The following is a 27,216-nucleotide window of genomic DNA, read 5'->3' on the forward strand; positions in this document are numbered from 1 at the left end:
CATATCAGGGTCCCCCACCTGCAACCCTTTTACTCTATAGGCCTCATTCACATGAGCGCTGGCACCCTTGTACTATGTGATTGAGGCATTTGTTTTTGTTCTATGGAAGTGGATGCAGATGCAGCGGGTACATGGACACAGGCACATGTCAAAATTTGAGAGGAGTACAGGAGTGGGTACTGGCCCCTGAACACACATAGCTTTGTCTACTATATATAATAAAGCTGGTCTTAGGGCGTATATCTCTAAAGTGCTCCGATGGTCTTCCCGGCTGGGTGTTGTCTCTGATACAGTAATAATATGGCATAGCTGGGAGACTGTCATTTTAAAAGAGGTAGATATATCTAGAGAGACTACAGGCAATCAGCCATATTTTATCTTTGATAGGAAGAAAAAAAGAAACTGAATGCCTGAACTTCTGCGCTGGACAGTGGACTCCACAATGTCTGCATCCCCACATGGAGTATAGAAGGAATGCAAGCTTTGCTGCCCTCAACGGACCAGGGAAATCCAAAAAGAACTGTATATGAAGAAACAAAAATAGGGCGCACGGGCCTAGTGCATTACCATTTTAAAAACTAGATTTATTGATAAAAAGTAAAATACTCACAAAGGAATAAAATCAAATGAAGGGCATGTCACAAGAAATGCAGCGTGGTCCAATCATCCTGAAGGATGTCTGACTCTGAGGAAGAGGCATAGCCTCGAAACTCGTCAGCAAACAGCCACCTAGAGGTCTACAGTCCCCCACCAGACATCCTTCAGGGTGAGTGGACCAAGCTGCATTTCTTGTGACATGCCCTTCCTTTGATTTTATTCCTTTGTGAGTATTTTACTGGTAATGCACTAGGCCCGTGCGCCCTATTTTTGTTTCTTCATATACAGTGCAAAAGCAATCAAAGAGTTTTTAAGGGAAAGAAGTGGAGTGTTATGCAATGGCCAAGTCAATCACCTGACCTGAATCCGATTGAGCATGCATTTCACTTGCTGAAGACAAAACTGAAGGGAAAATGTCCCAAGAACAAGCAGGAACTGAAGACAGTTGCAGTAGAGGCCTGGCAGAGCATCACCAGGGATGAAACCCAGCGTCTGGTGATGTCTATGCGTTCCAGACTTCAGGCTGTAATTGACTGCAAAGGATTTGCAACCAAGTATTAAAAAGTGAAAGTTTGATTTATGATTATTATTCTTTCCCATTACTTTTGGTCCCTTAACAAGTGGGAGGCACATATGCAAACTGTTGTAATTCCTACACTGTTCACCTGATTTGGATGTAAATACCGTCACATTAAAGCTGACAGTCTGCAGTTAAAGCACATCTTGATTGTTTCATTTCAAATCCATTGTGGTGGTGTATAGAGCCAAAAATGTTAGAATTGTGTTGATGTCCCAATATTTATGGACCTGACTATATAGTATTTAGGTAGCTAAATACAAAATAAAAAAAATCCTGCAAGTTGTTACTAAATAGGTGTGAATAAAAGAGGGACTGAGTCACTAAACTACCACTTGCCAGTGCGTCAATTAGAGTATTATTAGTTGCAGTAGTCTCAATTCACTAAGCTGTAATGATCCTAATTTGCCATAATAACCATTATATTCGGCACTTGCCACCAGTGAGAGGAGAAAATACAGATCATTATTGCAAATAATGTGTTATAGAGCTAATTGAGTCTATTTTTCTTATTATAGTGACATTCTTATCATTGCTATTAGTAGGATCATTTAAAGAAGGTGACATGACTGGTTTGCAAAATAGTTTATGTGTATACACTGTGGCACAAGCAATTTTTATACAAAATTAATATTGTGTCTTGGACATTCCCTGGATTCTCTTAGAGAAGTGCAATGATGCTTGTAGCATTTACAATGACTTGTAGGGCTACTCTGATACACTGATGGCAAATAATACCTTCCTTTTATCAAAACACAGAGGTTTGCTGTCATTAGTAATTGTGTTGTGGACTTCTGCCATCTAGTGGGCATTTGAGGCATTTTTTATTACCTTTTCAAATCCAATAAAATCCCTTATTACTATGTCATTAAAGTAAAATAAATGAAATGTTATATTTTCTGCACTTTGGTGATAAAAGTCCACCTTAGTTTACCCAGACTCGAACTATGCCAGCTTACAAATCTTAACCGAACAAGTTAAAGCTAGAATCTGATTGGTTACTATGCAGTTGTTCCAGATTCTGTTTGCTCCAGGTTTAGTAAGTCTACCTTCTCTCTATTGTCTTTATGTTAGCTTGTTTGCACTGTATTGATTAAGATGTTCACAGTTATGTTTGGTATCTAGGTGGTTAGTGATGCACATTCATATACATATTTGTGTCTAGTTACTTTTGCAGATATTACTAATAGTTTGTGATATACATATACATATACACTGTTCCAAAAAATTAAAGGAACACTTTTTAATCAGAGTATAGCATCAAATCAATTAAACTCCTGGGATATTGATCTGGTCAGTTAAGTAGCAGAGGGGGTTGTTAATCAGTTTCAGCTGCTTTGTTTTTAATGAAATGAACAGGTGTACTAGATGTGCAACAATGAGACGACCCCCAAAACAGGAATGGTTTTACAGGTGGAGGGGCACACAGACCTCTACAGGCTAGACAATGGCACCCGGACTGCCATTAGGTATTGGGATAAAATCCTTGAACCCATTTGCAGAACCTATGCTGATCCTGGGTTCCTCCTGGTGCACGACAATGCCCGGCCTCGTGTGGCGAGAGTATGCAGGCAGTACCTGGAGGATGAAGGAATGATACCATTGAATGGCCCCCGCGCTCACCTGACCTAAATCCAATAGAAAACCTCTGGGATATCATGTTTCGGTCCATCTGACACCGCCAGGTTGCACCTCAGACCGTCCAGGAGCTCAGTGATGTCCTGGTCCAGATCTGGGAGGAAATACCCCAGGACACCATCCTCCATCTCATTAGGAGCATGCCCTGACATTGTCAGGCATGCATACAAGCACATGGGGGCCATACAAACTACTGAGTGCCATTTTTGAGTTGCTGCAATGAAATTTCACCAAAATGGACTAGCCTGCTGCATAATTTTTTCATTTGATTTCCAGGGTGTCTTTGAATTCAATCAAATGATGGGGCATCCTTACATTCCTAACACATTACCCAGTCCATATTAGTATAGAGATCCAGCATGAGATTTTTCCCCATTGAGATCTGATGTGTTTTCAAAGTGTTCCCTTAAGCATTGTATGTATGTGCGTGTGTGTATATATGTATATGTGTGTGTATGTATGTATGTATATATATATATATATATATATATATTCCTTTGGAACACCTTTTGGGGTTTATAAGTACATTTATTTTATAACTCTATTACGGCTGTGAAGCAGGCATTAATTTGTATTGCACTTGTTTGTTTATACACCACCTTTAATTGGTATTCACATTTCAGAGGGCTCCTTGATGAGGTATATGGGGTATTTATATATATATATTTACAGGTTAGGGTTTAAAAGAAATCGTTCTCTCACCCGATTTTTGAAATCGTGCAACTTCACTGTAAGGCTAGGTTCACATATGTGCGGGTGGTGTGGCTGTGGATCTGCAGAGAGGAATGCGGACTCGTGGGCGGGTGCCATTAGTTGTAATGGCACGCCGCCCGCACTGGAAAACGCCACCATACTGGGAACCAAGGTTCCTGTGCGGGCTGCGTTTTCAGAAGTACAGGGACTTCTTCCCTGCGTGTCACGGGACACGGAAGTTAATTCAAATGAATGGGCTCTCGTGCCCGTGCAAAACGTTGGCCGCACGGCCAAATATATGTGAACCGGGGCTTAGTCGCACGATTTTAAAATCGGATTTGATGTGAACGGAGCCTTATTGCTAAAGCTTAATTGAACAAGCAGAGGTTAGAAGCTGATTGGCTACCATGCACAGCTACACCAGATTCTGTGTGAACCAGCTTTAGTAAATATCCCCCTTTGAGTCTCCAACTTGAAATAAGTATGCCAATCAACGATACCAATATGCCTAATTGACTCAAAGTTTAAAGCCAGAGGGCCTTGGAAAGAACAGCCAGATAAATAGCATTGTCATACCTTGAGTTCAATAAAACAGCAGCTCCATGTTCCTTTTCTTGACCACTTGCCTTTAAAAATGTGGTTATTTTAGATAAATTAAAGGAGGGCGATGAGCAGGAATGGGTCATTCACACCAGTGGGCACCTGTTATGCATTGGTGTGCATTGTGATGTATTATTAAAATGCCTTGCAGTGCTTGCTTTTTTTTTCTTTTATATTAAAACTTTATATAACTTACACTTTATGTAGCAGCCCAAAAGGGCTAGAGCAATGGCAACCACACTGACTGTGAATCAGAGCTGTAGCAATTTTATGTTTTCTTGTTTTCTTACCAATTGAAATCAGTCCAGTAAATAACAGCATGATACAAACCCATCCTCTCACATATTCCTGAGCATTTTTGCCTTTTTAATGATATGAAGGCTGCTGAGATTTCACACCGAGCATCTGTCAGTAGGGACTCGCTTTAGAGAAGTGACTGATATACCAGTTTATTTCTTATGACTTGAATACAAATGCAGACAAAGGGGAACATGAAAAGTGAGGCTTATTTGCAGTGATAAATAAATAATATCATAAAACGTAGCAGAGCCTGCCCGGAGGGCAGGTTACCAGCTTGCAGACTGATGCATGCGTCGTCCAGCTTTGTAAACATTAGCCATAACCTGCTTTTTCTGTTATCTACAGTAACACAGATGTCCACACCGTAGCCTCACTTCTGAAGCTGTACCTGCGGGAGCTGCCAGAGCCTGTCATCCCATATTCAAAGTATGAGGATTTTCTCTCATGTGCGAAACAGCTGAGCAAAGAGGAGGAATCTGTAAGTAAAAGCCAAACATTACATATTCGCTGAGCTACTAATACATATTTTCTTGTGTATCTTCCCCAGGAGAAACACTCATGTTCTTCTGGTCACTTCACTGTCAGTAACATGATGTAGATGAATCAAAAAGGGATGAAGTTTGGGTTCCCCACTACCATCGGCAAGAGACGAATCCTGCAGGTTTAAGATTCACGGTCCCAGCAAATGTATGTGCAGATTCTCCAGGAAGAATTTTTATACCATAAAGGACTGCATGGTCTTTGATCAATGGCCAGCAAGCTTAGAAGACCCAGCAGGCTTAGAAAACCCAAGGGGTTTTTTGGTTGTGTGCCCCCTTACTATAAACAGGGGGGCCACAGAGCAGTCAGTGTCAGTGAATTGGAAGCTGTTGTAGGGAAAGAATAGAAATAACTGACAAGCTCAATAGGGAGAGACAAGGGTCAATTATAAAACTGTACATTAACCACTTCAATACCGGGCACTTATACCCCCTTCCTGTCCAGGCCAATTTTCAGCTTTCACACTATAAATGACAATTGCGCGGTCATGCAACACTGTACCCATATGAAATCTTTATCATTTTTTCCACACAAATAGAGCTTTCTTTTGGTGGTATTTAATCACCACTGAGTTTTTTATTTTTTGCTAAATAAAACAAAAAACACCTGAAACTTTTGAGCAGCTCGTTTTGACAGGACGTCATATGACGCCCAGTCACAACAGCGAGTGTCCTGCCCGGCCATCAATCTGCTATAGGCCGAGCGGGAAGGTGTCAATATTACTTTAAATTTCAATTATTCATTTCATATATTTTTTTTAACTTTAGTAGTATATGGACATATGCATTGCTAACATAATGATAAAAACTAGGAGATAAAATAACACACTAATTGATGATTAAGGTGTTAATTGGTATTAATAGCTCTTTGGACAATCAACCTTTTGCTCTTTATTGTGGGCTTGTTTGTCTTTAACTTTATTTTATGGTTGATTTAAAAACAGGTCACTATTAGATGTTGTCCCATCCAAAACACATTTTTTTCACTGCAAGAGTTTCCTTTAAAAATAGTTTCATGGGTGCTATTTTGGGGTTTTCATTTGTTTTGTTTGTTTTAATTTATGTTGATAGAAATTTTTTAGGTTTGGGGTGCTCAAAGCAGAACATTCACTTGTTATTGACCATCTGCATTTGAATACTGCCTCTTGGTTGCAGCATATTGCTGCATCATATGGAAGAAAAAAGCGCAAGAACAGTGTGCACCTAAACCACTTCACATTCACTGCAACCCCCTATCCTCATAGATTAAATAAAAGTTAGGCATACGCCAGTTAGGCACGTTATCCCTAGTTAAAACTTTCCTGGTGCTTGCAAAGTTTACACTGCTGAATCCTATGCAGTATCCCTTATCTTGTAGTCACAAGCTCGTGCTCTTGATCTCTAGTCAGTTTAGGCCTAGTCTTGCTATTTAAAATTGTTTTGCTGGCCACTTTTACACTGGTGTGTCATCTGGAGTCTCCTAATTTATATAGGAAGACACCTGCTTTTACTCTAGTGGCCTTATAATTCAAACTGAGAGCTTGATAGAAACAGCAGGAGAGAAAATGGTCAGTGGCAGGACAGTTTTGCATCATGAAAGCTGCATAACAAGGCCCTCTCCCCATTGTATGTTCTTTGCATTGGTAAATATCCCACATAGTAGTGCCAAGCTTTGTGAGCCCTCTTTCACAGTAGTTTACATATTAGCACTAAAAATGGCCAGAATTTAGCTACCAGATTCAGTTAGATTCTTCTCTATGTTTGGGTTTGCCAAATTTCCAACAAGATTCACCAAACCCTTGGTGAATCGAACCTGAGAAGATTCCCCCGTGGCTTGTTACTAATATCTGCTGTATTTGCATATCCCTTTTTTTCATAATATTTTGCAGGATCAGGAACCGCTTAAAAGCTCATGATAAAAAAAAAATCTGCTTTTTGGAAATTGTTGCTTAGAAACTGTGTCCCTTTTGCTCAAAATACTTTTTATGATGAAGCTGAAATATTTTACCAAGGTCAATAAACACCATTAAATGTTGTCCTCCAAAACAGATTTGCAAATTTATTATTAACCCCGTCGGCATCCCTTCCCTTAAAAACTTGACTATTATATTACAACCATATAACAGTAAGAACCAGGACTGGTCAATGGATACTGTAACTGCACCACTTAAAGTATAATTAAAAGCAAAAATAAATTTTGTTATTATGTTTGCCTCACGTTATGCAATATTTTTAAGCAAATCATTTTTGTGAATATGTTTGGGATGTTTCTTACCTGCCCGTAATAGCACTTCCAGTTTCAGGTTTACAATGTAACGCTACTGCTTTGCAACCAGCAGCAGCTTTGTCAGCCGGCCATGTTGTGTGCTCCTTGATTGGCATGATGTATGGAACCCCCAAATGTATTATTCCATCAGTTTGACATTATAAGCATCAATGATTTTACCCACCCTTCTCACATCTCTACTGGCACTTTAATGAGATGGGAAAGCTACTCATAAATAGAAAAGCTCTGAAGATAGGAAGAGGGCAGGGAACAAGTTACAGGTACAATTAAGGTTTAAATGTAACTTCTGTTGCTCCAGATGTACTGATTTACACTGTATTTGCCATGCAATTTTGACATAAGATAGCCTCTTTAAAGGATAAGTTCACCCTTTAACAAAAAATAATGATGTTGTCTTAAAATGAATGCACATTTTTTTGCAGGTAGAAACATGTGCATTTATTATTTTTTGTTTCTGGAGCCTGTAAAGCATTGCACCAGAGATCAGCAGATCACTGGTACCATGCAGGTCTCCTGCAGACCTATCAGTTTATCTGTGTGCCCACACACCTCATAAGGGCAAGCAGATACTTACTGACAGGAAGACTCAATAAACTACCACGGCACTCCACAGAACTCTTGGCAAAAATGTCTTTACATGTCCTAGTTGCTGATTTCCTACCTTCACTGAATATGTTATCCATCTTCTGGTTCATTCAATAGTTGCTTTGAAATAGCCTATTCATTTTCAAATCAAACCATTAATTCTCTATGGTTTCCTGTTTCTAAAACTACTGGCTGCTATGCCTCCTATTCCGCCAGCCACTAGTCTTGGCACATCCCTTCTGTAGTTTTTTTCTTCAGGAAGTAGCAATGTAATTCATCCCCACTGGCAGTGGTGGGCAGACCAGGACTCTCAAGCACATTCAACATGTACAGGCCTAATTCCCTGTGGTTGATGGGAACTGTAGTTTCCTTTTACTGCAGAGAGAGAGGAGAGGATATGATGTAATCCTTGCTGTTACACCCCCTCCTTGGCAGAGCAGATGCTGTTATCTTTTGAATTACAGAGATGAGGTCGTGAAAATTCAATTAGACTTTTCTCCTAAATGGTAAGGATTTTCTAAATGTTATAACTGTTTATTGTTCTGTGTAGGGGGTGTACTAATGGTTGATATTTTTTTTTTTTGCCTATCAAAGAATGCTTCTTTAATGTCATGTTGTGATACAAATTTCTCTCTAGGTGCAGCCATTAAAAAATGGTCTGTCCAGAACTATTGGCTCAACAGAGATGGAATTGTAGATAATATTACAATAGTTTCAAATGTAAAAACTAAACAAACTATTTGCAATGTTTCAGTCTACTGAATACTGTAAGCTTCCCTTATATATGATAAGCAGTTTCAGAAAATGAAACCATTTATATAAGTAAAAGGCATTTCGATGTAATTATAGGTTGCGGCTGCAGTTCCCATGAAGCATTGATTCTGAGATTATGAGCAAGTTTCCATATTAGAAAAGCATTGACTCTAGGAATTGTTATCTTCATTTGTCACTGCTAATGAATATGTACAGTTTTATACGTTACTGCGTATTTACAATAGAATAATGTAATAATAATAATTTTTATTATTATATTCCACAGGGGATGGCAGAACTAGTGAAACAAGTGAAGAGTCTCCCACCAGTTAATTACAATCTATTGAAATACATCTGTAGGTAAGATGCTCAAGGGTAGGGTGATATTGGTCAATATATTGGTTGCTTTTTGAGTTTTCTTAGTTGGTCTTAAAGTAGAATTTCAGGTTTCATGTCATTAATTATATTTCCATTACTAAATGATGTGGCCTCTATGTGTGTCTATAATATACTGTAGTAGCATTGATGCTGTGTTCCAACAGCTACTCCCCGTCTTTGTAGGAAATAAAGACTCAGGCTAAGTGCTTTCTGCCATTCTGGAAAAGCTTCATATTTTTATCAGTGAATACAAGGTTTCTTCTGACTGGCTGAGGCAGAGAGGCGGGCCAGATGACGTTGCAGTTTCCACCTCGGTCAGAGGAAGCCTTGCATTCCTTAATAAAAATACAAGGCTTCTCCAGAGCAGAGAAGCCTTAGCCCAAGATTTTTGTTTAATTTCAATAGGTAATAAATGTTCATTTGCATAAAGATTTCATGTAAATAGTAAAAAAAATATAAAACATCAGTTTTTTAATGTGTAAACCTAAAGAGTAATGCCACTTTTCTTGAGAAAAAAAACATTACCCTCTGGGTGATCTACACTGCTCAAAAAAATAAAGGAACACTTTGAAAACACATCAGGTCTCAATGGGGAAAAATATCATGCTGGTTATTTATAGTGATATGGACTGGGTAATGTGCTAAGAACATAAGGCTGTCCAATCATTTGATGGAAATGAAAATTATCAACCTACAGAGGACTGAATTCAAAGACACCCCGAAATTCAAAGTGAAAAAATGATGCAGCAGGCCTAGTCCATTTTGCTGAAATTTCATTGCAGCAACTAAAAATGCTACTCAGTAGTTTGTATGCCCCCCACATGCTTGCATGCATGCCTGACAATGCTCCTAATGAGACAATGGATGGTCTCCTGGGGTATTTCCTCCCAGATATGGCATCACTGAGCTCCTGGACAGTCTGAGGTACAACCTGGCGGCATCGGATGAACCAAAACATGATATCCCAGAGGTGTTCCATTGGATTTAGGTCAGGTGAACGTGGCTGCCATTCAGTGGTGTTGATTTCTTCTTCCTCCAGGAACTGCCTGCATACATGAGGCTGGCCATTGTCGTGTACCAGGAGGAACCCAGGACCCACTGCACCAGCATATGGTCTGACAATGGGTCCAAGGATTTCACCCCTATACCTAATGGCAGTCAGGGTGCCATTGTCTAGTGTCTGTGTGTCCCTCCATGGATATGCCTCCCCAGACCATCACTGACCCACCACCAAAACGGTCATGCAGAATGATGTTACAGGCAGCATAACATTCTCCACAGCTTCTCCAGACCCTTTCACGTCTGTGAACCTGCTCTCATCTGTGAAAACACAGGGCACCAGTGGTGGACCTGCCAATTGTAGTGTTTAATGGCAAATGCCAATCATGCTCTTTGGTGCTGGGCAGTGAGCACAGGGCCCACTAGAGGACGTCGGGCCCTCAGCCACCCTGATGAAGTCTGTGATTGTCTGCAAATGCCATGCAAAGCAGTGTGCACGAACCGACAGGGAGGTGAACTGTTTTGTTTACAAACAGTTCTCCTCCCTGTCGGAGATCCTCAGCAATCACCGGGTGCTGATGAGTAATCACCGGCTGGGTGAGTGATAGCCGCGGCAGCCTCGTGCACGCCACCTACCTGTAAATGCAAAATCACGTATATATACGTGATTTTGCGCACCCATGCCGCCCTGTAGCAGTATCTCTGTTATAGGGCGGTCTAGAAGCAGTTATCCCTGCTACAGTTGTGTGGTTCCTACATACAAAGGTTATAATATTTTCGCAAACAAGTAAGTTCTATTGTAAGGTCAAGCATTAGTACAAAACACTGGGACCTCAGTGCCCTGTCATTTCAACATAAGGCTCCCAGCACAAAAGGCGTAGAGTTTGCTTCCTTGCTGTAAGACCATGCTGACAGCAAAAAATGCAAACTGCCTCCCAAGACCTTTGTGTAAAATATTTTACATGGTTCATTGTGATAAACACTGTACAGTTTCTGTATTGCAATCCTTCATTTCCTATTTTATCTATGCCAAGTGTTAGGTTAGCATTACAAACATAACAGATTCCCCCATCAATGCTTAACAGCATAGATGGAGAAATATCCCCTGCCAGCACACGTGGCTGTCAGAATACCCAAATGGTGACTGCATCTGACTGGACAGTCACTATTAAGATGGAAATTTTCCATACCTTTAGAAAAATATACATACTATACATGGCATGTGACAATTGTAATTGTTGTGACCATTGTAAATTTTGAGTGAAAGAGTAAAATGTGCCCCATAAAAATCCTGAAATGAAGAAACATATAATAGAAATCTCCAGAACAAAAGTCCAATTTTATTCAATTCATCTGTAGCAAATTATAGGTATGCCCTATTTATATATTTTTTTCTGTAATTAACAGATTCTTAGACGAAGTGCAGTCCTATTCTGGAGTGAATAAAATGAGTGTTCAGAACTTGGCTACTGTCTTTGGGCCAAACATCCTGCGTCCCAAAGTGGAGGATCCAATGACTATAATGGAAGGTAAGATTGATAAATGTTTTGGAAAATGCTACTATTACTTCAATTAAACTTTCTGCAAAAATTCTAAATAAATGACAATAATTTGTGTTGAAGAGAGAGAGAAATTATTTTTTTTATATAAAACACACATATTCAATAACCATAACTAATATTAGTATACATCCCAATTTAAAATGTAAATTGAAAGTATTATTTTAAGCATTATATAAAAAGTTCAATTTATTACAAATAGATACATTAAAGGATAAGTTCACCTTTTAGCAAAAAATAATAAATGCATTTTTTTGCAAGTAAATGTGCATTTACTATTTTTTGTTTTAGGAGCCTTGAAAGCAGATCACTGGTGCCATGCAGCTCTCCTGCAGACTGTCAGTGTTATTTGTCTGCTCTTATCAGGCAGTTTTACACTGACAGGAAGAATCAATAAACTACCACAGCGCTTAACAGTGCTGTGGTAGTTCATTGAGAAATACAAGCCAACAGATGCATGGGCTGTTGGGACGTGTAGTTTCCCATTCACAGAATTCTGTAAATGAATGACGTGGCTGGGCAGGTGGAGCAGTTTTTTTAAATTATGACAGTTACTCGGGGGGGGGAGAGAAGATCCATTTTAGACCCTGAATATGGGTGTATCATGTAGTATGTCACAAACGGTGAACTTATTCTTTAATATCATATAGTATCTCATTCTGTCTTTGTATCAGCTCCCTGTAATCCATTGTATATCAGCATTTAGAGTAGAAGAGGAGAAACAGCACTGTAGGCCAATCAGACTTTATTGCATTGTACAATACTGTGAAGCTTAAATTGTAGTTCCATTTTTTGTGGCATTGGCGCAGTAAAGACTTCTTTCTGGCAACTCGACCATGCAGCTAATGTTTGTTCAGGTATTGTTGTATTGTGCTTCTTGAAACAACCAAGAGGCACAATCTTTTATCAGAGCAACTGTCAATTTACTGTCAATTTACATATATATATGTAAAGCGCTGCGTAAATTGACGGCTGCTCTGTAAATTGATGGCTGCTCTAATAGACGATTGTAATATACATATATTACATTCACATCGGTCCCTAACCCTCAAGGGGCATACAATCTAAGGTCCTTAACTCACATTCATACATACACATACTAGGGCCAATTTAGACAGGAGGCAATTCACCTGCCAGCATGTCTTTGCAGTGTGGGAGGAAACCGGAGTACCCGGAGGAAACCCACGCAGGCACAGGGAGAACATGCAAACTCCAGGCAGGTGGTGCCATGATTGGGATGGAAGTTAACCTTTAATTGCCATTTTAACCCGTGTGTGTCACCTTGTGTGACTGTACCAAAACCAAACCTTCCAGGGTATGTAAAGATTTGCTCATGGCCATTTGGGTGATTCTTTTATCATTATGATTTAAAAAAGAGCCAAACAACTATGTGATAATATATGGCTTCATATGATCACTATTCCAAAATACATTTTTTTTTGCATGATCAGTCATATTTTCAAAATAAATGCCAACATTTCACAATTTCTACCAGGGTGTGCAAACGTTTGAGCACAACTGCATACTACACAATGACATTTTTACCAAATTGTAAAATTATTTTTGCATGAGTAATATATTCTGAAACTAAAACACATAATTTATACAGTTACAGTACAGCTGATGTCCTAGATAATGCCTGTGTATAATTATTCTTCAGTATGACATATCCCACTCACCTAAAGTGGAAGTATAGGTTAATATTAGTTTGTTTAGGAACATTACCCAACCCTTCCTCCTACCGTTACTGTAAACCATTTGTAAAAGATCTGCGTAAATACGATCATTTGATCTTGAAGCTGTGGCTCCCTTGTGTCAAGTAGGGGGCTCTGACAACAGAAGGCCAATGGAAGCCAACAGGTAATTGTTAGGGCTCTGCAAATTCAGCCCTGTTGTCCAGTTTTCCTTGACATAGATTCGATATATGAAAAAATGTATTCTGGATTCAGAAAATCACAATGGGCTCTTGTAGTCTTCAGCTTAATTTTTTACGTATGACTGGGTTATCTCATCTTTTTACATCCAACCACAGGCAGCCATTCTTCAGTTTCTTTAACAGACATCATCACGTACCATTTATATTAAAACTGATATCATTCTCATTTCATGCTGATAATTTTTCATGCTGACAATAAGATGACCTCATAGCCTGTTCTTTTAAAACAGTCTGATTAAAATAGTCATGTACAGAGTAATACCCATGACAGAGCACACCAGTTGTCACCATGCTATTTAGTTTATATATTTTACTATGACCTATCTCCTAATCCTGTAAGTAGATCAGTTACTTCATCATTCCTTACTTGTGATGCCAGGAGTAAAGTTACATTCACTCCTATTGGTCTCATTCCAGGCACGACTGTGACTGAACACAAGTACACACTAATATTGTTTGTTGTTATTACAGGCATTAGTAGATTAGAAGTCTTTAAAGTAGTTGTAGCAGTTGATATACAATGCTGTGCCCGAGTATTCACCCCTGTAGACTTTTCTGTTTGTTATTATAACTGACTTGGATTCAAATTAATTTAATTTGGATTTTTATTAACATAGAAGTTCACTCAAAACATAACAAACTCTAAACCTACTCACAGCCACAGTCTAAAACAAATCTATCTAGTCCTGTAAAGAAGAAAACGCTATACATATCTTTTCTGAAGCTGATCCAGTCCAGTCTCCAGTGGCGGATGCTGTGTGCAGTAGAGAACACACGACTGTGAAATGCCTGGAAAGTGACGTCACCCATAGACTTACCATGGAGCTTCTGTTGTCGACTGCCTCTCCTGCACACACTGAAGCCGCTGCTCACAGTTCAGCTTGGGACCAGACCGGAGTAACTGCAGAACAGGCATGCATAGCGAATGCTTCTTTAAAGGGCTAGATAGTGTGGCTATGAGTAAGTTTAGAGTTAATAAGGTTTTGGGTGAACATCTACTTTATTTTATACCATATACTTAATTTGAAGGTGCAATATTGCTTGTATCGTAACTCTATACCATATACTTAATTTGAAGGTGCAATATTGCTTGTATCGTAACTCAACAGTGGAAAAAGTACAGCACATACTTATTAGTTACATTAATATCCTAATGGTAATATACTAGCTGACACAACCGTTGGCTGTAGTTACAGCTGGGAGGCCTTCGGAGCAAGTTTCTAACAGCTTTCCAAATCTTTGATCCTGCAGTTGTTGGCCATCCTTATGGCTAAGGTGCTGTATCTTTGTCAGGGTGGATGAGGAGCATTGATGAACCACAATTTTTAGGTCTCACCACAGCTTCTAGGTTTAGACTTGGCCAGTAGAAGCCATAATGATTCATGGTTTGAAAGAGTAACCTTTGTCTGTATAATTAAAGTCTCTGCCGGACTGAAACAGGTTTTCTCCAAGGACTGTCCTATATTTGGTGCCATCCATGTATCTTTGTCAGCGTAGATGAGGAGCATTGATGAACCACAATTTTTAGGTCTCACCACAGCTTCTAGGTTTAGACTTGGCCAGTAGAAGCCATAATGGTTCATGGTTTGAAAGAGTAACCTCTGTCTGTATAATTAAACTCTCTGCCGGACTGAAACAGGTTTTCTCCAAGAATTGTCCTGTATTTGGTGGCATCCATCTTATCCTCAATCCTGACCAATGTCCCAGGCACTGCTGATGAACAGTATCCCTACAACACAATAACACAAACACCCTGCTTAATTGTGGGAATGCTGTTCCCAAGGTGATTATTGACTTTCTGACGCACCTAACATTTTCATTTCAGTTTTGGTCTCATCATGCTGGAGAATGTCTTTCCATATGTTTCAATGTCTCAAACTCCAAACCGAACCTGATTTGGTGTTGTTTTTTTAGCAATGTCTTTATTCCCATCCATTCAGGTTATAAATGTTCCATGGCCGATTTCCCAAATCTTAGTTAAAGTTCTCCACAACTTACAAGTTACCATCAATCAACTGACCAGTCAGTTACTATGGGGAGCTTTCAAATGAAACAATTCTCCAGAATTCTCTTGTTTCAATAGAAACAAAAACACCTATTTGCACAACTGCTACAGTATCTATCTAAAGGAAATTTTGCCCTTAATAGAGTACAATAAAGAGTAAGTTGGTGTAAACAGGGTGCAGTTTGCTCTAAAACCTTGCTAAGGACAAAATATGATTTAGATACAGTGAGGAACAGAAGTATTTGAACACCCTGCGATTTCCCACTTAGAAATCATGGAGGGGTCTGAAATTCACATTGTAGGTGCATTCCCACTCTGAGAGCAGGAATTTAAAAAAACAATTCAGGAAATCACATTGTATGATTTTAAAGAATTTATTTGTCTTGCACTGCTGAACATAAGTATTTGAACACCTAAGAAACAGCAAGAATTCTGTCTCTCAAAGACCTGTTACTGTGCCTTTAAAAAGTCCACCTCTACTCCACTCATTAATCTAACTTAGTAGCACCTGTCTGAGCTCTTTAAAGACACCTGTCCACCCCACAGTCAGTCAGATGCCAACTTATACCATGGGCAAGACCACTTCTACCATGGGTAAGACCAAAGAGCTGTCAAAAGACACCAGAGACAAGATTGTGGACCTCCACAAGGCTGGAAAGGGCTACGGGGCAATTGCCAAGTAGCTTGCTGAAAATAGATCAACTGTTGGAGCAATTGTTAGAAAATGGAAGAGGTTAAAGATGACTGTCAGTCTCCCTCAGACTGGGGCTCCATGCAAGATCTCATCTCATGGGGTATCACTGATGATAAGAAAGGTGAGGAATCAGCCCAGAACTACAAGGGAGGAGCTGGTCAATGACATTAAGAGAGCTGGGACCACAGTTTCAAAGGTCACTGTCGGTAGAACACTACGCCGTCATGGTTTCAAATCATGCATTACACGGAAGGTTCTCCTGCTCAAGTCATCACATATCCAGGCCCGTCTGAAGTTTGCCATTGACCATCTGGATGATCCAGAGGAGGCATGGGAGAAAGTCATGTGGTCAGATGAGACCAAAGTTGAACTTTTGGTCTAAACTTCACTCGTCGTGTTTGGAGGAAAAAGAAGGATGAGTTGCATCCCAAGAACACCATCCCTACTGTGAAGCATGGGGGTGGTAACATCATGCTTTGGGGGTGCTTTTCTGCGAAGGGGACAGGACGACTGCACTGTATTAAGGAGAGGATGAATGGGGCCATTTATTGTGAGATTTTGAGCAACAACCTCCTTCCCTCAGTCAAAGCATTGAAGATGGGTCCTGGCTGGGTCTTCCAACATGACAACGACCCGAAGCACACAGCCAGGATAACCAAGGAGTGGCTCCGTACAACGCATATCAAGGTTCTGGAGTGGCCTAGCCAGTCTCCAGACCTAAATCCAATAGAACATCTTTGTGGGAGCTGAAACTCCGTGTTGCTCAGCGACAGCCCCGAAACCTGACAGATCTAGAGGAGATCTGTGTGGAGGACTGGGCCAAAATCCCTGTTGCAGTGTGTGCAAACCTGGTCAAGAACTACAGGAAACGTTTAACCTCTGTAATTGCAAACAAAGGCTTCTGTACCAAATATTAACACTGATTTTCTCAGGTGTTCAAATACTAATGTTCAGCAGTGCAAGACAAATAAATTCTTTAAAAATCATACTATGTGATTTCCTGCATTTATCTTTTAATTCTGTCTCTCAGAGTGGGAATGCACCTACAATGTGAATTTCAGATCCCTCCATGATTTCTGAGTGGGAGAACTTGCAAAATTGCAGGGTGTTCAAATACTTCTGTTCCTCACTGTAGATACTGTAGTAGTCTTATAAGCAGGTGTGTGCTCACAGCACAGAAATGTTTACTTTCGGAAAGCATGTATGTGGCTTCTTGGCGTTAAAGCTCACCTGGCGAGAGGCCGCATACAGTTAGGTCCATATATATTTGGACACAGGCACAATTTTAGTTTTGTTTAAGGTATTTACCGAAAGTTATTCAAGCTATAGTTATATATTGGATATGGTCTGAAAGTGCACACTCTCAGGTTTAATTTGAGGATATGTACATCCAAATTGGAAGGAAGTGTTTAGGAATTACTGCTCTTAAGAGTAACCATCCCCCCTTTTTCAAGGGACCAAACGTAATTGGACAATTGAATCAAAAGCTGTTTCATGGCCAGGTGTGGGCTACTCCTTTGTTATTTCTTCATCAATTAAGTAGGTAAAAGGTCTGGAGTTGATTCTAAGTGTGGTATTTGCATTTGTAATCTATTTGCTGGGAACCTACATCAAGTGTTCAAAGGAGCTGTCCATGCAAGTGAAACAGGCCATTGAAAAGTTACACAAATGAAACAAATCCATCAGAGAGATAGCAGCAACATTAGGAGTGGCCAAATCAACAGTTTGGTACATTCTGAGGAAAGAAGAATGCACTGGTGAGCTCAGCAACATAAAAAGGCACGGACTTCCACGGAAGACAACAGTGGTGGATGATCGCAGGATCCTCTCTATGGTAAAGAAAAACTCATTCACAACATCCAGACAAGTGAAGGACACTGTCCAGGAGGTGGGCGTATCATTGTCAAAGTCTACAATCAAGAGAAAACTTCATGAGAGCAAATACAGAGGATTCACCACAAGGTGCAAACCATTCATAAGCCTGAAGAATAGAAAAGCCAGATTAGACTTTTCCAAAAAACATCTAAAAAAGCCAGATCAGTTCTGGAAAAGCATTCTTTGGATGGATGAAACTAAGATTAATCTGTACCAGAATGACGAGAAGAAAAAAGTGTGGAGAAGGCTTGGAACAGCTCATGATCCAAAGCACACAACGTCATCTGTACAACATGGTGAAGGCAGTGTGATGGCATGGGCATGCATGGCTTCCAGTGGCACTGGGTCATTGGTGTTTATTGATGATGTGACAGAAGACATAAGCAGCCAGATGAATTCTGCAGTGTTTAGAGATATACTGTCAGCCCAGATTCAGGCAAATGCAGCAAAGTTGATTGGACGGCGCATTACAGTACAGATGGACAATGATCCAAAACACACTGCAAAAGCAACCCAGCTTTTGAAGGAAAAGAAGTGGAATATTCTGCAATGGCCGAGTCAATCACCTGATCTCAACCCAATTGAGCATGCATTTCACTTGCTGAAGGCAAAATTAAAGGCAGAAAGACCCACAAACAAAGAACAACTGAAGACAGCTGCAGTTAGAGCCTGGCAAAGCATCAGAAAGGAGGAAACCCAGTCTTTGGTAATGTCCATGGATTCCAGACTTCAGGCAGTCATTGCCAGTAAAGGATTCCCAACAAAATATTACAAATGAACATTTTATTTACGATTACATTGATTTGTCCAATTACATTTGAGCCCCTGAAAATGGAGAGACTGTGTATAAAAATGGTTGCAGTTCCTAAAATTTGTACTTGATATTTATGTTCAACACCTTGAATTAAAGCTGAAAGTCTGCACTTCAAATTAATGTGGATTGTTTCATTTTTATTTATTCTGTTGGCATACAAAGCCAAAAGTATTAAAATTGTGCTTGTCTCCATATATATTTGAACCTAACTGTATATGTGCATGGCCAGATTAAGGACCAAATGACTGTTACAGTTGCTCCTTTGTCTTGATAATGAAATTTGCATAACAAGCTCTGTGACCTTTCATAAACATAGTTATTTTAAAATGATATGACACTTAAAATTTCACACAGGTGATCTCTGTTAATCCAGATATGTAACTGCTGAAAGCAGCCAGCTGCATTTGTTTTTAACAGTAAAAGGGGTGAATACATATGCAATGTAAATAATTTTACAAAACTTTATGTAGATTATTTTCATTTCAACAGTATGGATTTTTTTTATAGCTCAGTGAAAAAAATTCTGTAGGACCAAAGCCCTTTTGTCCTCACTTCTCCTATGGATCACAAGTGTGTACTTCGTGCTGCACTCCTGTGACCCATTTCCAGCTTGATGTCACTCAGCCAGTCCAGACTCTGAAAATATCCTAACTTTGCAGTCAGTATCCACCCAGATGCTTGGACCACCATCTGGCCTGTAAGCAAGCCTATGAGAGACTGAGCCAGCAGCTCCTGCCAGCTCCACAGCTCAGCACTCCAGTGAGCCCTGGAGGAGCAGGGCAGAGAGCTGGTGACTGACAGTCAGTGCTCTCTGCTTACTGAATGCTGAGAACTGAGTGATCAGAAGTTCTCAGTTTTAGAGGTGGCAGGGGATAGCTGCAGCTGGGATCGGTGCTGCAGCCATCTAGGTGAGTATGATTGTTTTGTTTTTTTCCCAAAACTTTTCTTTTAAATCCGTTTTACTTAGATGTCACAATGCAAAATGTGGAAAAGTCTAAGGGAGTCAATATTTATGTACAGTGGGGATCGAAAGTTTGGGTACCCCAGCTAAAAAATTGTATTAATGTGCATAAAGAAGCCAAGGAAAGATGGAAAAATCTCCAAAAGGCATCAAATTACAGATTAGACATTCTTATAATATGTCAACAAAAGTTAGATTTTATTTCCATCATTTCCACTTTCAAAATAACAGAAAACAAAAAAATGGCGTCTGCAAAAGTTTGGGCACCCTGCAGAGTTAATATCTTGTACTGCCCCCTTTGGCAAGTATCACAGCTTGTAAACGCTTTTTGTAGCCAGCCAAGAGTCTTTCAATTCTTGTTTGAGGTATCTTTGCCCATTCTTCCTTACAAAAGTCTTCCAGTTCTTTGAGATTTCTGGGCTGTCTGTCACGCACTGCTCTTTTAAGGTCTATCTATAGATTTTCAATTATGCTGAGGTCAGGAGATTGTGAAGGTCATGGCAAAACCTTCAGTTTACGCCTCTTGATGTAATCCCCTGTGGATTTCGACGTGTGTTTAGGATCATTATCCATTTGTAGAAGCCATCCTCTCTTTAACTTCAGCTTTTTCACAGATGGCATCAAGTTACCATCCAAAATTTGCTGAAATTTTATTGAATCCATTTTTCCATCTACTCGTGAGATGTTCCCTGTGCCACTGGCTGTAACACAACCCCAAAGCATGATTGATCCAACCCCATGCTTAACAGTTGGACAGAGGTTCTTTTCATTAAATTCTGTGCCCCTTCTTCTCCAAACGTACCTTTGCTTATTCCGGCCAAAAAGTTCAATTTTAACCTCATCGGTCCACAGAACTTGTTTCCAAAATGCATCAGGCTTGTCTATATGTTCATTTGCAAAGTTCAAATGATGATTTTTGTGGTGAGGACGTAGAAGAGGTTTTCTTCTAATGACTCTTCCATGAAGACCATATTTGTACAAGTATCTCTTTATAGTGGAATAGTGTACCACAACTCCAGTGTCTGCCAGATCTTTCTGGAGGGATCGTGCAGTCAAACGTGGGTTTTGAATTGTTTTTCTCACAATCCTGCGAGCTGTTATGTCTGATATTTTTCTTGGTCTTCCAGATCTTGCTTTAACTTCCACTGTTCCTGATGACTGCCATTTCTTAATTACATTCCGAACAGAGGATATTGACATCTGAAAACGCTTTGCTATCTTCTTATAGCCTTCTCCAGCTTTGTGAGCGTCAACTATTTTCAGTTTCAGTTTTCTAGACAACTGCTTAGAAGAACCCATGGTGCTGATTGTTGGGGCAAGGTCAGATGAGTCTGGGCATTTAAAACCTTTGAGATTGACATCACCTGGTCTTCCCAGACGATGATTGAGAACAATCCATGACACTGGCAGGTCTCAGCTTTGCAAAGGGGGCAGTGCATGCTATAAATTCTGCAGGGTGCCCAAACTTTTGCAGACGCCATTTTTTTGTTTTCTGTTATTTTGAAAGTGTAAATGATGGAAATAAAATCTAACTTTTGTTGACATATTATAAGAATGTCTAATCTGTAATTTGATGCCTTTTGGAGATTTTTCCATCTTTCCTTACATTTGTGTAAGTAAATAATTCTTTATCCTCCACTTAATTGGAAATATGTGTTAACACTTGACAATTAAGGCCTACCCCCTTCCATCTCCACCTATCAATATTTAACCAATCACCATCCATCCTGGTACTTACTGTAACTCCTTTCTAGACCCTGACCTACTAGTTTTCTTTAACTACTTGCCCTCCTGAGGATTTACCCCCCTTCCTGACCGGGCCATTTTTTGCGTTACAGCACTGCGTTATTTTAACTGACAATTGCGCGGTCATGCAACGCTGCAGCCAAATGAAATATATCTCCTTTTTTTACCATGAATTGAGCTTTCTTTTGGTGGCATTTGATCGCCTGTACATTTTAAATTTTTTGCGCTATAACAAAAAAACCCCAACTATTTTGAGAAAAAAAAGATATTTTTGACTTTTTGCTATGAAACATGTCCAGTAAAAAAATAGTAAAAATCAAATTTCATCATAACTTTAGGCCAAAATGTATTCTGCCACATGTCTTTGCTAAAAAAAAATCCCAATACGTGTAAATTAATTGGTTTACGTGAAAGTTATAGCGTTTACAAATGGCGGTATAGATACTGGACGTTTTTTTTTTTACTAATAATGGCGGCGATCAGCGACTTATAGCGGGACTGCGGCAGGCATTCTGACACTGGGGGGAACTGACTTGGTGTCATTGACATCCCCAATGCAGTGATCAGTGCTTAAAAAAAAAGCACTGACACTGTACTAATGGCACTGGGCAGGAAGGGGTTAACATGAGGGGCGATCAAAGGGTTAACTGTGTGCTGGGAGTATTTTACTGGGGGGCGGTGTGTTGGTGCTTCACTGTAAGGACACTGCTCTGCTGTGCACAGCCATCCAGAGCAGTGTGCCTGAGCCTACAGGGTGGAGGACTGTTAGTAAACAAAGCAGCCCTCCTCCCCATCGGAGATCCTCGGTAATCACCGGGCGCCGGCGGGCAATCACCGGCCGAGACCCAGTGATTGACAGCCACGGCCGCAAAAGGCGCAGCTCGCGTGCGCCCCCTACCCAGGAATGCAAAATCACATATATTCTCACTTAAAATATACATTTAAAAAATGCAAGTATCAATCATGTGCAGTAATTTGTAGCAACCAGACTGCTAGGCGTAGTGCAGTAAAATGGTGATTTCTGATTGTTATAGGCTGCTGCATTTTTATTGTATATGTCTTATTAATGGAGAATGCACATGGGCATTTTTGTTTCTTTATGGTTTTCATAAAAAGTGTAAGTCCCTGTCTGCTGCGTGTACCAAGAACATGCTGGTTGCATGTTTGCACTGATTTTTGTGTGCCTTTTAAAATGCAACATTTCACTCAGGGTTTTAAAGAATAAATATGGCCATTGTTGAAGAAATGATGCTGTTCCCTTGGGCTTCCATACTTAAGGCCCGCACTGCATAACTCTGCGTTGAAGGCCAGGGTCTTAAACTTGAGACAACCTTAGAGCTGGATTAAAAGTGTTTTGAATGTGGTAAGTTGTACTTTCCTCACTCTGGATAATTTGTGCATGTAGTCAATTTCAGAGTTCTTTTCAATAGTCCATTATAAAATATGGGGTATATTTATACATGTTTTCACTCAGGATTCACAAATGTTTCTAATGATATTCAATTATCCTTTATTAACTGTTATTAACTCTTTCCCTCTGACTGAGACCCTTTTTTAGAGTTGGTGTGGTTTGAAACTTAGTTTCCATCCTTTGTTTTCCAGGTACTGTAGTTGTGCAGCAGTTGATGGCAGTGATGATAAGTGAGCACGAAACCCTTTTCCCCAAAGATGCTGATATTCAGATTGATGCTGGACAAGAAACGACCAACAACAACAATGAGCTGCAAAAAAAGATGCTGCTAGGCCAAATACAGAACAAGGAGAACAATAATACAAAGGATATAGCAGTGAGACGTTGCTCCTGGGAGAAGTCTGATTCTCCACAAAGGTCAAGTGTTGACAACGGGTCTCCCACTGTGCTCTCAGGAAGTAAATCCAACAGCCCAAGAAACAGCATTCACAAACTGGATGTTACACGAAGTCCACCGCTAATGGTGAAAAAAAATCCAGCTTTTAACAAGGGTAGTGGGATTGTTACCAACGGGTCTTTCAGCAGTTCTGTGGAAGTCCATGACAAACACCATTCTTTACCCAATGGTACCTTACAGGCTAGAAGAACCTCTTCTCTCAAAAGTTCAGGAACCAAAATGGGTACTCACAGTGTACAGAATGGCGCTGTAAAAATGGGAGTGTCCAGCACAGACACAATGAGCAATGTTTTGAACAGTCGGACCACAAGCTGGCTACCCAATGGATATGTGACATTAAGAGATAACAAACAAAAAGACTGTACAGGCGAACCAGTGCAGCAGCACAGATTGTCCACATATGATAATGTTCACCAGCAGTTTATGATGAACTCTGATGACAAGCAAAGTGTGGACAGTGCAACATGGTCCACATCATCTTGTGAAATTTCTCTCCCTGAGAACTCCAACTCCTGCCGCTCCTCCACAACAACCTGTCCAGAGCAGGACTTTTATGGTGGGACCTTTGAGGACCCTGTGTTAGATGGGCCAGCCAGTGACGATATTACTAGTGCAGCAGACTTTGAGAGCAAATTTGACAGACGAAGTGCTGGGGGTCACAGCAGCAGGGCTACCAGCAGCAGTGACAACAGTGAGACTTTTGTAGTGAGCAATTCAAGCAACCACAGTGCACTTCACAGCCTTGTATCCAGTTTAAAACAGGAAATGTCAAAACAGAAAATGGAGTATGAGACCAGAATAAAAAGGTATTTTTACTAGTGTTATTATTGTTTTCTATACTATAAATTCCATATTCATGTTGCAAATGTTTAATAAGATGAACATGCACAGCGTCTTGTACTTTCTGTACCTAACCTTCAATCCCCTCTGTTGTGTTTGCCACCAAGAGCAGTGCTAGTAACTAATGAGCTCATTTCCAAGCATAACCATTGTGATATGGGAGGCACGGGGGCAGGGAAGTCATTCACATGATATACTATACCCAGATGTACTAGATATTTGTAGCCAAGATGCTACTATTTAATAACCACATCTCGCAAATTGACAGCCGGGTGGGACTTTTGTTGTTCTGGGTGGATGTCATATGACCTCCTCCCTGAACAGGCCGTGCTGTGGGCATGATCTGTCACTGGCTGTGTCAACCGGACACAGCCAATGACTGATCAGTGTACCAGCCCATTGACAGTACCATGTGATCGCTATGACCAATCACAGAAGATCACATGACAATTGTAAACTATGAATGTCTTCAATTCAAGCCATTTATTATGTACAATTGTGTTGCTAGCTGTGATTGATCACAGTGATTACATGGTACAGACAGGGCCAATCTGTACAATGTGGTTAGTTGTGGCCAATCACAGCTAATCACAACAAAACACACTGAATGAATCAATTTCACTCAGCAAAATGCTTGCTTAACCGCCTCCTGCCCGCCATATAGTACAATGATGGGCGCAAGGTGGTTCTCTTGTTCTGGGAGGACGTCATATGACGTCCTCCCATTCTCACCGCGCATGCACGGCTCCTAGAGCACGCAGCGCGGCGATCGGTGGTGCGCTGTGTCCCTCAGACACAACGTATCACCGATCAACAGAAAGAGCCGAAGATGTCGGCTCGGTCATGTGATCAGCTGTATCCAATTACAGCTGATCACATGCAAATAGGGAAATGTCGGTTATCGGCATTTCTCTCCTCACGAGCTGTCACGCTGACAGCTCGTGAGGAGAGGAGAGTCGGTAATCAGCATTCCTAGGAGGGGACATGTACACTGATTATCAGTGTGCCCTGATGATCTGTGTAGCCCCAGCAGTGCCATCTGTCAGTGTCCATCAGTGCCAGCTGTCAGTGCTCATCCATGCCACCTGTCAGTGCCCTTCAATGCCACATCTATGCCACATTTCAGTGCCTACCAGTGCACATCAATGCCACATATCAGTGCCCATCTGAGTTGCCTTTCAGTGTCACCCATCAGTGCTGCCAATCAGTGCCACCTATCAGTGCCAGTCAGTGCCGCATGTCAATGCCACCTATCAGTGTGCATCAGTGCCGCCTATCAGTGCCCGCAGTGCTGACTATCAGTGCCGCCTAACAGTTCCAGTCAGTGCCACCTATCAGTGCCAGTCAATGCCACCTATCAGTGCCACTTATCAGTGTCATATATGAGTGCTGCCTTTCAGTGCCCATCAGTGATGCCTGTCAATGCCCATCAGTGCCACCTACCAGTGCCTCCTCATCCGTGCCCATCAGTGCCACCTATCAATGTCCATCAGTGCAGCCTATCAGTGTCCATCACTGCAGCCTCATTAGCGCACATCAGTGAAGGAGAAAAATCACTTATTTACAAAATTTTATAACAAAAACTAAGAAAAAACTTTTTTTTTTCAAAATTTTCAGTGGTTTTTGGTTTGTTTAAAAAAAAAAAAAAAACCCAGAGGTGATTAAGTACCACCAAAATAAAGCTCTATCTGTCAGAAAAAAATGATAATAATGTCATATGGGTACAGTGTTGCATTACCGCGCAATTGTCATTTAAAGTGCAATAGCGCTGAAAACTGGAAATTGGCCTGGGCAGGAAGGGGGTATAAGTGCCCTGTAGGCAAGTGGTTAAAGCAGTGAAATTCACTACTATAGGCAATCATAATGTATTTAAAAAAATAAAAAAAAATCCTGATCACTTTCCCAGAGAGTAGTGCAATGTTACTATGGTAACATTATATTGCTCTGATCACCGTGTGTTAAAAAAAAAATCTTAAAAGAAGAATAAAAAATAAAAAAAACATTGAAAAATTAAAAAAAAGTATTACAGTTTTTTTTTGTACTGTCACCAGTGTCCCTGATCACCGCCACACCAGTTATATGATGACGCTGTACTGCACTGGTGACAGTATGTAAATCACAGCCAGTCAGCCAATGAGGAGAGAGAGGGCAGGGCCAAGTCACAGCTCTGTGTGAATGGACACATGGAGCAGGGGCTTGGGAACACACCTGCTCAGGTGCCCTTATAGCAAGCTGCTTGCTATGGGGGCTCCCAACAGAAAAGAGAAGCCAGGAGCAACAGCAAGGGACCCAAGAAGAGGAGGATCCAGGCTGCTCCTTGCAAAACCACTGCACACAGCAGGTAAGTATAACATGTTTGTTATTTTCCAGGAAAAAAAATAACCTTTAGTATCACTTTAACTGTGAACATTGTGGGTATTTTGGAATGATAATCAGCCTCTATTACCATTTTTTCTCAAATAAGCCTAAGCCTTACCATTATGTGGCTACTGTAAAGTAATTATGGTGTAGAAGAGTTTGGTGTCACTCAGAGTATTGAATTGAATCGAACCTGTCTTACCAAACATACCAAAGAGTAATCTGCTAGTGCTGCTTTGCAGTACATAGTCAACCCCTTATTTCATTTTAATAACTCTCTCTGATTGTGATACTTCAACTTCGTCAGGGGTCAGGGCGAATCAGAAGGCTGATAGTAGCTGCTGTCACAACTATGACTTTATCCATTGTGCAACTGCAAGCTGGGATTCCACTCCCAGGACACATTTCCTTTCCATTTTCTTAGGAAAAATGCAACTGGTAAATGTCATTCAGACTAGCATTGTGTTATATTTCTTGTTCTACAATTGCAGTTAGATGACTTCTGATAAGATCTATAATAACTTTGTACATTTTATATTGTCAAGTTCCACCAGTAATACTAAAGATAAAATTGTCATGCCACTGGCCATGTTGCTAGGGCAACTTAGTAGATAATATATACTTTTTTTACATTA

At 40.4% G+C, this 27,216-nt stretch overlaps 1 protein-coding gene across 7 annotated transcripts in view; it reads left to right on the forward strand.

Annotated features, from left to right (window-relative positions):
- The window catches only part of ARHGAP24 (Rho GTPase activating protein 24), a 1,010,562-nt gene that overhangs the window by 982,422 nt on the left and 924 nt on the right, over positions 1-27,216 (forward strand). For all 7 annotated transcript variants that reach the window (XM_089670543.1, XM_089670544.1, XM_089670542.1 and 4 more), the window contains 4 exons: positions 4,751-4,883; positions 8,835-8,908; positions 11,333-11,454; positions 23,118-24,189. In XM_089670543.1, the coding sequence (XP_089526669.1) occupies positions 4,751-4,883; positions 8,835-8,908; positions 11,333-11,454; positions 23,118-24,189 (1,401 nt within the window). The remainder of the gene's footprint in view (positions 1-4,750; positions 4,884-8,834; positions 8,909-11,332; positions 11,455-23,117; positions 24,190-27,216) is intronic.

This window comes from Staurois parvus, unplaced genomic scaffold (genome assembly GCF_062004578.1).
Source record: "Staurois parvus isolate SC_StPar_1 unplaced genomic scaffold, SC_StPar_1.0 ptg000091l, whole genome shotgun sequence".
NCBI lineage: Eukaryota > Metazoa > Chordata > Amphibia > Anura > Ranidae > Staurois > Staurois parvus.